We start from the raw sequence: 15,017 nt of genomic DNA on the forward strand, positions 1-15,017 counted from the left end.
TACCTCAAAAAATAGTTATTACTACTTTACATTCCCCATATGTCTACTTCATGTTTGGATCATTTTGAACATTACATTTAATTTTTTTGGGACGTTAGAAGGCTTGGAAGTTTAGAAGCAAATCTTCAAATTTTTAAGAAAATTTCCAAAACCCAATTTTTTAAGGACCACTTCCGTTATGAAGTCACTTTCCTGGGGCTCACATAATAGAAACCACCCATAAATCACCCCATTTTGGAAACTACACCCCTCAAGCTATTCAAAACTAATTTTACACACTGTTAACCCTTTAGGTGTTCCACGAGAATTAAAAGGAAAATGGGAATAAAATTTCAAAATTTCATATTTTTTTTTGCAAATTTCAAATTTTTATCCATTTTTTTTCTGCAACACATCAAGGGTTAACAGCAAAACAAAACTCAAAATCTATTAGGGCTGTTTCACACGAGCGGATGCAGTGCGTGACATCCGCTGCGTGAATGACAGCAGAGGCACGGAGCATTAACATGATTGATAATGCTCCATGCCTCTCTGTGATCTCTTTACTACGAAATCACAGTGACAACTTTATCTCACTGTGATTTTGTAGTAAAGAGATCACAGAGCATTATTAATCATGTTGATGCTCCGTGCTTCTGCTGTCTGCATTGGGTCTTGGCTGTCATTCACGCAGCGGATGTCACGCACGGCATCCACTCGTGTGAAACAGCCCTTTATCCTGGTTCTGGAGTTTACAGAAACACCCCATATGTGCTCAAAACTGATGTACATTTAGGTCTATATATATTTGGACACTGACACAAATTTAGTTTTTATTACCTGTTTACTAAAACATGTTATGGTTAAATAATGGACATGGACATAAAGTCAAGACTTTTAGCTTTCATTTTAGGGTATTCACATTAAAATTGGATGAAGAGTTTAGGCGTTTCAGCTCCTTTACATGTGGCACCATGTTTTTGAAGTACCAAAAGTAATTGGACAATTGACTCAAGGCCTGTTTCATGGGCAGGCGTGGGCGATTGCTTCGTTATTTCATTCTTAATTAAGCACATAAAAGGCCTGGAGTTGATTTGAGGTGTGGTGCTTGCATTTTGAAGATTATGCCGAGAAGTAAACAGGCGGTCAAAGGAGCTCTCCATGCAGGTGAAACAAGCCATCCTTTATATGCGAAAACAGAAAAAAAAACATCCGAAAAATTGCTACACTATTATCAGTGGCAAAATCTACAGTTTGGTACACTAGTGACCTCAATGAAAAAACACCTGGATGCCCACAGAAGACACCAGTGGTGGATGATCGCAGAATAATTAGCATGGTGAAGAGAAACCCCTTCACAACAGCCAACCAAGTAAACAACACTCTCCAGGATATAGGCGTATCAATATCCAAATCTACTATAAAGAAAAGACTGCATGAAAGTAAATACAGAGAGTTCACTGCACGGTGCAAGCCACTCATAAGCCTCAGAAATAAGAAGGCTAGATTGGACTTTGCTAAAAAAAAACATCTTAAAAAAACTGCACACTTGTGGAAGAACATTCTTTGGACAGATGAAAAGCCAACCTCTACAAGAATGATGGAAAGAAAAGAATATGGCGAAGGCATGGTACAGCTCATGATCCAAAGCATACCACATCATGTGTAAAACACGGCGGAGGCAGTGTGATGGCTTGGGCATGCATGGCTGCCAGTGGCACTGGATCCCTAGTGTTTATTGATTATGTGACACAGGACAGAAGCAGCCGGATAAATTCTGGTCTTTTCAGAGACATAATGTGTGCTCAAATCCAGCCAAACTGATTGGTCGGCGTTTCATAATACAGATGGACAATGACCCAAAACATAAAGCCAAAACAACCCAGGAGTTTATATTCTTGAATGGTGAAGTCAGTCACCTGATGTGAACCCTATAGAACTTGCATTTCACTGGTTAAAGACTAAACTTCAGACAGAAAGGCCCACAAACAGCAACCGAAAACCGCTGCAGTAAAGGCCTGGCAGAGCATTAAAAAGGAGGAAACACAGCGTCTGGTGATGTCCATGAGTTCAGGCAGTCATTGCCAACAAAGCGGTTTCAACTAAGTATTAGAAATTAACATTTTATTTACAATTATTTAATGTGTCCAATTACTTTTGAGCCCCTGAAATGAAGGGATTGAGTTAAAAAAAAATAGTTCCTCACATTTTTATGCAATCATTTTGTTCAACCCACTGAATTAAAGCTGAAAATCTGAACTTCAACTGCATCTGAATTGTTTTGTTCAAAATCCATTGTGGTAATGTACAGAACAAAAATTAGAAAAATGTTGTCTCTGTCCAAATATATATGGACCTAACGGGCGCACAGCAGGCTTCAGAGTGGAAGGAGCACAATATGGCTTTTGGAGAGCATATTTAGCTGGAATAGTGATTGGGAGCTATGTCTCATATGAAGACACCCTGAGGTGGCCATACAGTGGAAAGTACGCCCAAAAAGTGACCCCATTTTGGAAACTACACATCTCAAGGAATCTTTCAAGGTGTGTAGTGAGCACTTTGACCTCAAAGGTGTTTCCTAGAATTAGAAAACACTTGGCAGTGAAAATTATTTTTTTCTAGAAAAAGTTGCTTTACACCTACATTTTTCACTTTCCCAAAGGGAACAGGACAAGATGCACTCCATATTTTGTTCCCCATTTCCCCCCCGAATATGGCAACACCCCATATGTGCTCAAAAATTATGTATGGGCACACAGCAGGGCTCTACAGTCAAATAGCAAAATATGTATTTTGCTAACCTGAATTGGCAGACATTGATTTTAGGTACCATGTCACATTTAAAAAATTCCTGAGGTCCCCAGAAATTAAAAACCCCAAGAAGTGACCCGATTTTGGAAAGAGCACCCCTGTACGAACATTTTAAGTGGTGGAAAGGGTACTTTTCAGCAAACAGGTGTCTCACAGGAGGCAGAAACTATTGTTAAAGGATTTCAAAGCACACATTTGTGAAAATGAAAAATTACTGGCAGACCCCAATTTTTCAATTTCACAAGGGGTTAAGGAGGAAATGCACCCCAGTATGTGTTCCCCATTTTCTCCCCATTCAGGAAACACTCCATATGTGCTTGTAGCCTGCTGTATGGGCGCACAGCAGGCAAACAGCAAAATATGGATTTTGCTGGCAGGCCTGAATTGGCAGATATGGATTTTAGGCGCCATGTCGTATTAAAAAAATTCCTGAGATCCTCAGAAATTAAAAACCCCAAAAAGTGACCCCATTTTGGAAAGTGCACCCCTGTACGAACATTTTAAGGGGTGGAAAGGGCACTTTTGACCTAACGTGTTTCACAGAAATTAATATGTATTGGTTGGTGAAAAGTGGATCTGTAAGCTATGCGGACTAAAACAGAGATATAAGGTGGTAAAACTACAGGGTACATCATGGATGAAATTAAATTAATACTCCATGGATGAGTGGTAGATTTTAAAACACTCCTGCATGCACAGGCTGGGTTTTTCAGGGCAGGTTTCGCAGTGGTAAATGGTGTCTTTCCTTATCCCCCTTTTGGAACACACCCTAGATCTTTTTTGGATCCTCCCCTTCTTTGCTGTCTGGGGGACTTGACCTAGAAAATGTTGCCCTGGTACAACACAGGCACCATGACTTCTAGAAGTATTGGGTCCTTCCCCGGCCTGGCTTAGAAAAATTAGGGCCTTGATAACCACCTCTTGGAACTTAAGGAAAGTTCCTGTGTGGCCTGTAGATGGAAATGGCACGTATGCATTGCCATCTGTACAATGTGTACGGCCAGCTTTTTGTAACACACTTTTGTTTTTCGTGTGGCACTGTAGGGCTTCAGAAGTTGATCTGAAAGATCCACCCCTCCCATGTCCCATGTGCCTGTTGTAGTCCAGGATACAAACTGGTTTGGGGGTAGTGGTTGTGGTACCTCATACAGGAGCAGAGGAGCTGGTGTTAGTGTGAATGTTGGTCAGTACAAGGACGTCCCTCTTGTCCTTGTACTTAACCACTACCATGTTCTCATGCAGAAGAGCCCTACTTTCACCCATTCTCAGTGGTTGCCCTACCAGGGATCTAGGGAGGCCTCTCTGATTTTTGCACACTGTGCCACAAGCCACAGTACTTCTGCCAGTTAGGGACATGAATAGGGGTATGCTGGTATAATAGTTATCAACATAGAGGTGGTAACCCCACATAGAGGTGGTAACCCTTATCCAGCAGTGGGTGCAGTAAGTCCCACACGATCTTCCCACTAACTCCTAGGATGGTGGGGCATTCTGGGGGTTCTATCCGGGAATCTTTCCCTTCATAAACGCGGAATTTGTGGGTGTACCCGGAGCTACTCTTACAAAGTTTGTATACCTTTATGCCATACCTTGACAGTTTGTTAGGCAGGTACTGGCGGAATCTAACCCTCCCTTTGAAAAGTAATAGGGACTCATCTACACAGACATTTTTTATCAGGGTTGTTCACCTCAGCAAACTTGTTGCTGAAGTGGTCAATGACAGGACTAACCTTGAACAGATGGTCAAATGTTTGGTCGTTTTGGGGTGGGCACTGTGTATTGTCGTTGTAGTGTAGGAATTTCCGAAATGACTCGCTTCCAGGTCATGGTCTGACTGTAAATCAGAGTCTAGTAGAAAATGTCCAAACTCCAATATTGTCTAAGGTTTGGCTTCTTGACAACGCCCATATGCAGCACAAGTCCCCAAAACTTCATCATCTCTGCTGCACTTACCTGGGTTCAACCTAGGGGTCTAGCGTATGCAGATGTAGGGTTCTGAGCAATTAATTGGGCATATAAATTGGTTTGGGCCGCTATTAAAATTTACAAAACCTTCAGAGAATAAGATTTTGAAAAAATCTAATTCAGTGAAGCCTGCACCGTCTATCTGTATTCCGGAAATGCCCTTAAAATCCAGAATTTGGGGCTGATAATTGTCAGGGGGTGGGGTCCATATGGGCTCACTCTGAGGGGGCTGCCTCAGCTGTTGTTCTGGGGCACCTTCTAGAGGGTCCCTCATCAGCAGATGATGATGAGGGGGTAGAGGAGTAGAGGAAAGTGGCATCCTCTTCTCCCTCACTGGCAGACTCACTATCGGAGGCAAGATACGCGTATGCCTCTTCAGCTGAGTATACTCGTTGGGATAGACAGGTCTTTTTTATTTTATTGGGTGTGAAATGTATAAACCTTAAGTGTAAGGGGTGTGTATGTTGTGTTTTCACACGTGAAGGGGCTTGTAATAAATTTGAAATAAAGAGAAAAGGAGTAGAAAGAAAATTAAAAACGGGTGCAGGATGCACGCACAAAGATTCTGCGTGCGTGCAAAAATCTACACTAACACTATCTACAGTAACTAAAATTGATATATATATATATATATATATATATATATACACACACACACACACACACACACACTCACCTAAAGAATTATTAAGAACACCATACTAATACGGTGTTGGACCCCCTTTTGCCTTCAGAACTGCCTCAATTCTACGTGGCATTGATTCAACAAGGTGCTGATAGCATTCTTTAGAAATGTTGGCCCATATTGATAGGATAGCATCTTGCAGTTGATGGAGATTTGAGGGATGCACATCCAGGGCACGAAGCTCCCGTTCCACCACATTCCAAAGATGCTCTATTGGGTTGAGATCTGGTGACTGTGGGGCCATTTTAGTACAGTGAACTCATTGTCATGTTCAAGAAACCAATTTGAAATGATTCGAGCTTTGTGACATGGTGCATTATCCTGCTGGAAGTAGCCATCAGAGGATGGGTACATGGTGGTCATGAAGGGATGGACATGGTCAGAAACAATGCTCAGGTAGCCCGTGGCATTTAAACGATGGCCAATTGGCACTAAGGGTCCTAAAGAGTGCCCAGAAAACATCCCCCACACCATTACACCACCACCACCAGCCTGCACAGTGGTAACAAGGCATGATGGATACATGTTCTCATTCTGTTTACGCCAAATTCGGACTCTACCATTTGACTGTCTCAACAGAAATCGAGACTCATCAGACCAGGCAACATTTTTCCAGTCTTCAACAGTCCAATTTTGGTGAGCTCGTGCAAATTGTAGCCTCTTTTTCCTATTTGTAGTGGAGATGAGTGGTACCCGGTGGGGTCTTCCGCTGTTGTAGCCCATCCGCCTCAAGGTTGTGCATGTTGTGGCTTCACAAATGCTTTGCTGCATACCTCGGTTGTAACGAGTGGTTATTTCAGTCAACGTTGCTCTTCTATCAGCTTGAATCAGTCGGCCCATTCTCCTCTGACCTCTAGCATCAACAAGGCATTTCCGCCCACAGGACTGCCGCATACTGGATGTTTTTCCCTTTTCATACCATTCTTTGTAAACCCTAGAAATGGTTGTGCATGAAAATACCAGTAACTGAGCAGATTGTGAAATACTCAGACCGGCCCGTCCGGCACCAATAACCATGCCACGCTCAAAATTGCTTAAATCACCTTTCTTTCCCATTCCGACATTCAGTTTGGAGTTCAGGAGATTGTCTTGACCAGGACCACAACCCTACAAGCATTGAAGCAACTGCCATGTGATTGGTTGACTAGATAATCGCATTAATGAGAAATAGAACAGGTGTTCCTAATAATTCTTTAGGGGAGTGTGTATACATGCTTGATAAAGACCGCATTGAGCGGTTGAAACGTTGCAGAGGGGAATAAAGGATCCACTATCTTCTTCACCTGATGTTTGGAGTGCTGCCTCATTCTTTTGTTATATATATATATATATATATATATATATATATATATATATATACCCGAAGAAGAAAAAAATCTGCACAGTAAACTGAGCAGACTGATCAGAAAAATGGATGTGTCTGATCAGCGCTTAGCAGGTGCAGGACGCATGCACGCACACAGATATTATATGCGTGCACAAAGCGACACCAACATTATCTAAAATTGATTTCTATTTAACACTAAATTATTTAAATATTTTTTGGTGTAAAAAATACAAGAAAATTGAGCACAAAAGCGACTAGTAAAAAAAAAATTGTACCTATTGGTGCTCAGGGTTGCAGAACGCACGCAAGCTAACGTTCGGTGCGTCCGTGCAGACACTACAGTGTAAAACTTTACTACAATTTACTGCAGATACAAAAAAAGAACACCATCTAAAAATCAACACACACACACTATATATATATATATATATATATATATATATATATATATATATATAAATTCTAACTATTACTTTAAAAAAAAGCACAGATTAAAAAACAATATATATTTATCTGCACCAAAGAAATGGGCCCAGGTGCTGAACAGTGGATTACGGACTGATCAGCCCTTGGAGTTCACAGCTCGCACACGGATACGGACAGGGACTAGGGCTTAGGAAGGGAGGTGGATTCGGGATCTGGAACTTCTGCTGCACAAAAAAAAATAAAAAAACACTGTAGCAGATGTTCCAGATGTTCTTCTTTCTTCTTCTTTACAGGAAGCAGTAGATCGCCGTGGTGGTGGTCAAGTCCCAGAAAGCAGGTTATCGGAGGAAACTAGTGCTGACTAGTCCAGCAACAGTCACCTCCCCATGACCCCCCACCCCCCGCAGCTTACTCTTGCTTCCGGCGCTGCAATGTTTCGGTCTTCATTGACCAGCCAATCGCAGCACCTGGCGGACCTGCTGGTAAGAGCAGCCATGGTGCCCCGATTCCCCTGCGATTCCTTCCCAGTAACTGGCGGACCTTGTCCCGTACATGTAAGACGCTGGTCCTTAAGTCACGTCCAGCTGTGCCGTACATGTTAGGGGTTAAAAGGTCCTTAAGGGGTTAAAAACCCCACCATAAACCTACATTATTGGCTCGATTACACTAAAGAGTATCTGTTGCAGTATCTGCATGAGTAATCATATTAAAGGGTTTCTGTCCCCAGAATTAACCCTATTAAGCTAGCTGACATTAGCGGTGTGCTAATGTCAGCTGAACCTAACTAGCCTATTCCTGCTTTTATCTATGCTCCCGTTACTCCAGAAATATAACTTTTATAATATGCAAATTGGCCCCTAGGAGGGGGGGGGGGGGGGGTTCTCCCTGCTCCTAGAGGCTCCGTTCTCCCACCTCTGGCCACACCCTGCTACACTAGATTGACAGGGCCAGGCAGCCTTTACCTCCAACTGCAGGCCCTGTGCGCTGGGGAAATCTCGCGCCGAATACAGTGAGGAAGCCGGTGAGCGCCCTTCACTCACTGCGCCGAATACTGAACGGGACATCGCAGGTGCGAGTTTTACATGGCAGACAGGGCCGGCAGAAGGAGACCAACGCTGCCTGGTCCTGTCAATCTAGTGTAGCAGGGCGTGGCGCGAGGTGGGAGAACGGAGCCTCTAGGAGCAGGGGCAACGCTGTATCAATCTTGTATCCAGAGGAGACCACCTCCAGAACCCAAGCGTCCTCCACACTTGCTTGCCAGATATTCTGAAAGGCGGGCAGGCGCCCCCCCACCTTGACCGAGGCAGAGTCATGCGGAAGGTGGCTTTGTGGACTGGGGGCGAGCAGGTTTGGGCTTGGCATGCCAGGAGGGCTTGGCCTTAAAGGAAGGCCTGGATGACTTCTTGTCAGATCGAGCGGGAGGGGCCCGAAAGGAACGAAAAGACTGAGTACGAGAGGACGACCCAGGGAAATGACGGCGGCGAGGCTGATTCTGGGGAAGAAGAGAGCTCTTACCACCAGTGGCCTCAGAGATGAGCTCATCCAAACGCTTCCCACTGAGGAAGGGAAGGGAAATTAGAGCCTTCTTGGAGGCAGAATCCGCCGCCCAAGAACGAAACCAGATGGTGCGGCGAACGACCACAGAGTTAGCGGCCGCACGGCCGGAGCGGCGGGCCGATTCCATAGAGGCATCGCAAAGAAACTTGGATGCCTGGTAAATTTGAGAGGCAAGCACTGCCAGATCCCGCAGAACCGAGTCTGGAGGGAAGGCTCGGACAAGCTGTTTTGCCCAGATTGCCGCTTCCTGGGTGGGGCCAAGGCTTGTGCTAACGCAGGACGGATGGTGGCACCAGCTGCCACAAACACGGACTTGGCCAAGGAGTCGACCCGTTTGTCAGCGGGATCCGACAAAGAAGCCGCGTCAGCCAGGGGAAGGGTAGTAGCTTTTGCCAGGCGAGCAACCTGAGGGTCCACCTGAGGAGGAACCATCCAGAGGTTGACAGAGTCCTCAGAAAAAGGATAAGGGACATCCGAGGCCTTGGTAAGGTGAAGGCGCCTATCAGGGTGATGCCACTCATTAGCCAGAAGGGCGAGTTTTCCACGTGATTTGGGAAAACTACAGTGGACCGTCTAGAACGGCGGAAGGACACAGACTCTTGGGAGGAGGAAGAAGGTTCGTCCTGCACATGGAGCGCGTCCCGGACGGCTTTAATGAGATCCTGTATGGCCGCAGACATCGCCGAGCACCGCTCTGATTCAGAATCAGAAGCAGAGGAGTCCCCAGGGGCGACGGAAGCGGCTGAAGAAGAAATCTTGCCCGGGATCGCGTGCCAGAGCGAGAACGGCTGTCCCCAGCGGGAGAGTCCCTGCTAGAGGCGGCCGCAATCTGGGCAGGCAGACGGTCCAGAGACTGCGCCAGGCATTAGGAGAGGCTGGCAAGGTTCCCTATGGCTTGGGACAGGGTAGCAGCCCATTCCTGAAGGACCGACACGGAAGGGGACCGCAGGAGCGGCCTGGGGTTGATAATATGTGCAACAGACTAGGGTTGAGGCACTGCGCGCAGAGGGAGGTAGACTGGCCGCATGAGAACTTCCTATTACACAGAGAACAGGCATAATGTGTGGAAATTGCCGCAGGGGGAGTGGGGTCCCGACCAGAGGAAGACATGAGGGCTTAGGATGGAGCCTGCAAGGAGAAAAAATCTGCCAGAAAAGGCTGCCTACCAGAACCTATGGTGCTGTGTCCCAGATAGAGGAACCGATCGTAGGATGAGCAGCAAGATGGCGACGGAAGACACTGCAGGAAGAAGCTGGCAGAAAAAAGAACGCCCCCTTCAGAAGCCCGCGCTGTACAGGGTTGGAGGAAAGCCAAGCTCCTCCCACAGAGGGGAGGGAGAAGGAGAAAAGCCCGGGAAGCGAGGAGTGGGCGGAGGTAGGAGCCTCAGTTATGCAGGAAGGACACCCCGTACTCGCCGCATGTCAGGAGCCGTCTTAAAGGGGCTGGACCCAGAAAACAACATGGGCCTCCTTGCAGGAACTATGGCTCCAAATGACCCCCAGGAGGTAGGAGAAGTGCCACAGCAGGACTGGGAGAGAAGTGGAGGAGGAGATAGGGAGGGAGGAGGAGATAGGGAGGGAGGGGGAAGGGGATTACAGGGTCCCTGCATGGATCCGGATCCCTACTTACCTTCCAACGTCTTCAGGCGCAGCAATAACCATCCCCTCGGCGGACTCAACACGGGAACCGTGTGTCCACCGGAATTCCACTGCGGAAGCAGTTTCAAGTGGGGACTGGGTGGCTGCCAGGCACCCGAGTACGCGCCCGCAGGGGGGCAACTAAAGTGGAACACGATGGAGCCACCCCTGCAGCAGGCCGAAACCTGCAGAGAAAAAAAGAGAAATGAAAAAATAAAATAAAATTAGCAGGATGACCTGCAAAAAAAAAGATAGCAGGTCATGTCTGCCTCCTATGGACACTAGAAGTAGACTGATCTCTCTCGGCTCTGGCAGAGGGGTATAGCCCACCTGGGTGGAGCCAACACTTTTTTTGTTTCTAGTGTCAGCCTCCTAGTGGCAGCTGGGCATATACCCATGGTGCTGTGTCCCCCAATGCCATAGTAACATAGTACATATGTTTTCCTGTAGTTCCCTATCCCATGCCAGGAGTGGTGTAGTTTTGGAGAAAGTGGATTTCGAGCCTAGGGCTTGATGACAGAAACCCTTTAAACCAGGCATACACCCTGTTAAGGTTAATCATTTTGATAAAAACTATACCCTTATTAAGACTATCTGTGGCTCCATTGCAGAGAAAATTGCATTTTTTATATATGCAAATGACCTAACTGGAGCACCAAAGGGCTGGCCAGAGCCCTCGGAGCACCAGTTTCTTACACTCCCTTCAGCTTCAGTCCCTCCCCCTGGATTGACAGGGCTAGTCTTCTAGTGACTGCTGCTATCCTAGCACCGAGACTTGTATGTTCCAACCTGTGCTGTACCTTCTGGTCTGGGCGCTTCTCCTGCTGCTCTTTAAGAAGTGCAGATTAACATTTAGCGCCAAGACCTGTCATCTCGTGCCTGCACTTTATTTTTCAGTATGGAAAAAGTTTTATATAACTTGCACCGCCGTTTCAGTAATCCCAACCACCCTGGTGGCCATATAAGATTGGTATTCCAATCTCAGCCATGAATTTCTGAAATGGAAAACCCCATTTTAACACACAGAGGACTGTCTACATTGAATAGAATAGGTTCTCAGCAGGTCCAAGTTAGGACATGCTGATGAACTATAAACAAGAGTGTTCCCATTCACTGACAGCAATTATAGATGTAACAGTATGATAAAACATTTCATTATATGATCATTAAAGGGGTTTCCTCACCTATAAAATGTATCCACGTGGGGTGGTGGCATACACAAGGCACAAGATGGTCACTTAAATCATTGGAAGCGCTACCAAAAAAAAAAAAAAAAAAGTATTCGACTGCTAAGTTTTTATGCTATATGAACCTATGGTCACAATTATCCAGTGAAGGAGGTGGTGGAGGACACCCATTCCAGTATTCAGAATTGGTTGAGGACCCACCGATTTAATATTTCTCATCTACTCTGTGGATGCGAATAAATGTAATTGGTGGAAAAATTCTGTAGGCTTTTAAATATAAGAAGAAGGGCTTATGGGCATCGAGAAAGAACGAATGTTTATCAGAGCCTAGTTCACCACTGCTATCCAAACAACTGTACCTGTATTTCATCTCGCATAAAGCGGTGATGTACGTCTCTCCTGGCACGGATCGCTATACCAGCATGGTAAGTATCACAAGAAATGCCCAGCTTAGACAATTCTGCAGTGACCTGTTCTGATGTCTTCCTGGATGGGCAGTAGACAATAGCAGCACCTTCAAATTCCCAGCCAGGCCTAAGAGCAGAAAAAAAAAAAGTGGCATCGTCCATTAACGCAACCAAGATAAATATCTAATGCTTACACACTTTTCATGACTTTTGTGTTAACTCCTTGTAATGCATATCAGCCTGGTGCCTTGGCTATTCACATTATGGTTTGAAAAATCTAAATAAACGTCATGGCATGAAGTCAATGGGTCTGCACTGTAACGTGGAGTGCACACAGCCGATGCCTGTGTTTTGCAGATCCGCAACACGGACACAGCGGCCCCATGGTCGCGTGTATGAGGTCTTAGGCTAGTTTCACGCTATCGTTTTTGCTGGATCCGGCAGGGCTCAGTAAAAACGCTTCCGTTACTGATAATACAACCATCTGCATTCGTTATGAACGGATCCGGTTGTATTACCTTTAACATTGCCAAGACGGATCCGTCATAAACTCCACTAAAAGTCAATGGGGGACGGATCCGCATCCCATGACGTGCTGCGGTTTGCTCTCCAGTATGGGAACGCAACCAAACAGAACGGAATGCATTTGGGAGCATTCTGTTCTGTTCAGTTACGTTTTGACAATGAATGGGGACAAAACAGAAGCGTTTTTTTTTCTGGTATTGAGACCATATGACAGATCTGAATACCGGAATATAGAAACGCTAGTGTGAAAGTAGCCTTAAGAGTTTAAAGGGGATTGCCTCACTTGGAACATTGGTGGCATTTCGCTAGAATATGCCACCAATGTCAGATAGGTGTGGGTTCCACCTCTGGGACCCGCACCTATATCTAGAAAGAAGCTCCCGAAGAGAACAGAGTGCATTGCGCATGCGTGGCCGCCCTCCATTCTTTTCTATAGAACTGTCAGAAATAGGCAAGTGCCACGCTCGGCTATTTTTGGAAGCCTCACAGAAGTGAATGTAGAGCACACCGTCCAAGCGCAGCCACCGCTCCATTCACTTCTATGGAACTGTCAGAAATAGCCAAGCCAGTGCTTGGCTATATTCGGAACTCCCATAGAAATGAATGGAGGGCAGCCGTGCATGTGCGGTGCTCTCTTGTTCCGTTTGGAAACTTCATTCTAGAGAGCGGTGCAGGTCCCGTGCCTATCTGAAATTGGTTACGTTCTAGATGAGACAACCCCATTAAGGGTGAGATATCATCAACACCCCAACACAGAGTGGCATGGAAAGATGGAGGCCAGTGACAAAGGAACAAAGAAAAATTGTAATGGCTCATGCAGGATCCAAGTCACATGGACCATGTGTATGTGCCCACTGTATCTGTGATTTATAAAAAAAAATGTAACACATTTTACTGGCATTTTCTCCACTTAGTGCAATTTTTTGTAGTAAAAATGCCAGCTCCAGATGTTAGCTGAATGTCCATAGTATTATCTTATGCAGGCCACACAAGCATTTTTGTTTTTGTTTCTGGCTTCTTGTTTTCACAATGCAGCCTGCCTGTTGTGTCCTTTTTCAGGCTTTTTGACATCTCCTCCTGTATAGAGAAAAACTTCATTTTAAAATAGTGCCACTGTTCAAGCACACTGGCCCAGATTTACTAATGTATCCACACCAAAAATATGTCTAAAAGATTGCCACAAAAAAGCGCAAAATGGTGTATCTAGGGTTTCTGCACTTTTTTCCCGGACATGCGACAGATGGTAGAAGCTTCACTGGAAAGGGTGGGGCATAAGATGCACTATTTTTGCCCAAAATTCTGCAACAGTACTGGGATAAAAGTTGGTCTCACAGTAAGCCACACAATAGTTGGTATAGAGTCAGAGAAAAGTGTCTGTCCCGGCACCAGATTGATCATCCAGCCTGAGCCCCTGTGATAAATCTGGTGGAGGTCTAGACCACCTTTCAAAGTTTACACCATCTATATAGGTCTCTGTTGGCCCGAAAAAGAACCACAAAAATGCAGGTGACCAAAAGAGGGGGAAAAAAATGCATGCACCAAACAAAATTCATGTACGTTAGGGCCCCCTATTAGACGCACAGAATATAAATGGTTGCCTACTGCAGATCTGCAGTTAAAGGGAATGTGTCATCAGAAAATGACCTGTTTAACTTTTTTAGGCTCAATATATTTTTTAAGAACTTTTGATGATGTTTTTAATTTTCTATGTATTCAATATACACTACTTATACAAAAAAGAAAATCCTTTTCGCACTGGCCACTATGTCTTATAATTGGAGCCACTTCTTGGTTTGTACAGATCACTTTACTGCAATTAACTCATTCTAATACTGCCTGTATATAAGTCAATGAGGTCCCCTCCAAACCATTGTGTCTATGGCCCATGGGGCTGTCAAAAGCTAATTTCTTAATGCTTTCTAAATGCTGTTAAGAACAGCTCTGGCAAGATGGCCGCCCCCATAATCCTGTTTAGAAAATAGAATATAAAAAAAATCTACAATCAGAAAATAAAAAACACATTAGAAAAAAAAGGGTGTGTGTCACTATCTGTTTTTAAGTGGCAGATAAAATTTTTGGTGACACAGTTCCTTTAAGTGTGCAAGAGCCCTATGTGCCAGTAGCATTTTATTTTTAATAAAGGTTTTTTTTTTATTATTGATGGAGGAATGCTTTAGGGATTTAAAAGAGGATACTGTTTCAGGGAATCTTTTTTTACAACTAAAGCTTATAAAGTTAATAATATCAAAGCTCGGTAGGTGAAAATTAACTTCATTTGAGTACATTCATCCCAGTTTTTGTGACTGGGTTCAAACAGTAACTATGAAAAAAGGCTAGTAATTACCCAGAAAGGTAACAGTTAATGGCAAAAAGTTTGTAAAACCAGGCTGAATGTGGGACTTGAAGACTGCGCACAGCCATCCGAGTATACAAATTATGCCAATTACCACCCCATGAATTTTCAGACAGAGCCCTCAGACTCATTTTACTCCTAATGATATGTTTGGTAAA

At 44.8% G+C, this 15,017-nt stretch overlaps 1 protein-coding gene across 1 annotated transcript in view; it reads right to left on the reverse strand.

Annotated features, from left to right (window-relative positions):
* Nucleotides 1–15,017, reverse strand: part of WRN (WRN RecQ like helicase) — a 187,958-nt gene that overhangs the window by 63,772 nt on the left and 109,169 nt on the right. Inside the window, 1 exon segment of the mRNA XM_044278366.1 lies at nt 11,934–12,108. Within this exon segment, the coding sequence (XP_044134301.1) occupies nt 11,934–12,108 (175 nt within the window).

This window comes from Bufo gargarizans, chromosome 1 (genome assembly GCF_014858855.1).
Source record: "Bufo gargarizans isolate SCDJY-AF-19 chromosome 1, ASM1485885v1, whole genome shotgun sequence".
Lineage (NCBI taxonomy): Eukaryota > Metazoa > Chordata > Amphibia > Anura > Bufonidae > Bufo > Bufo gargarizans.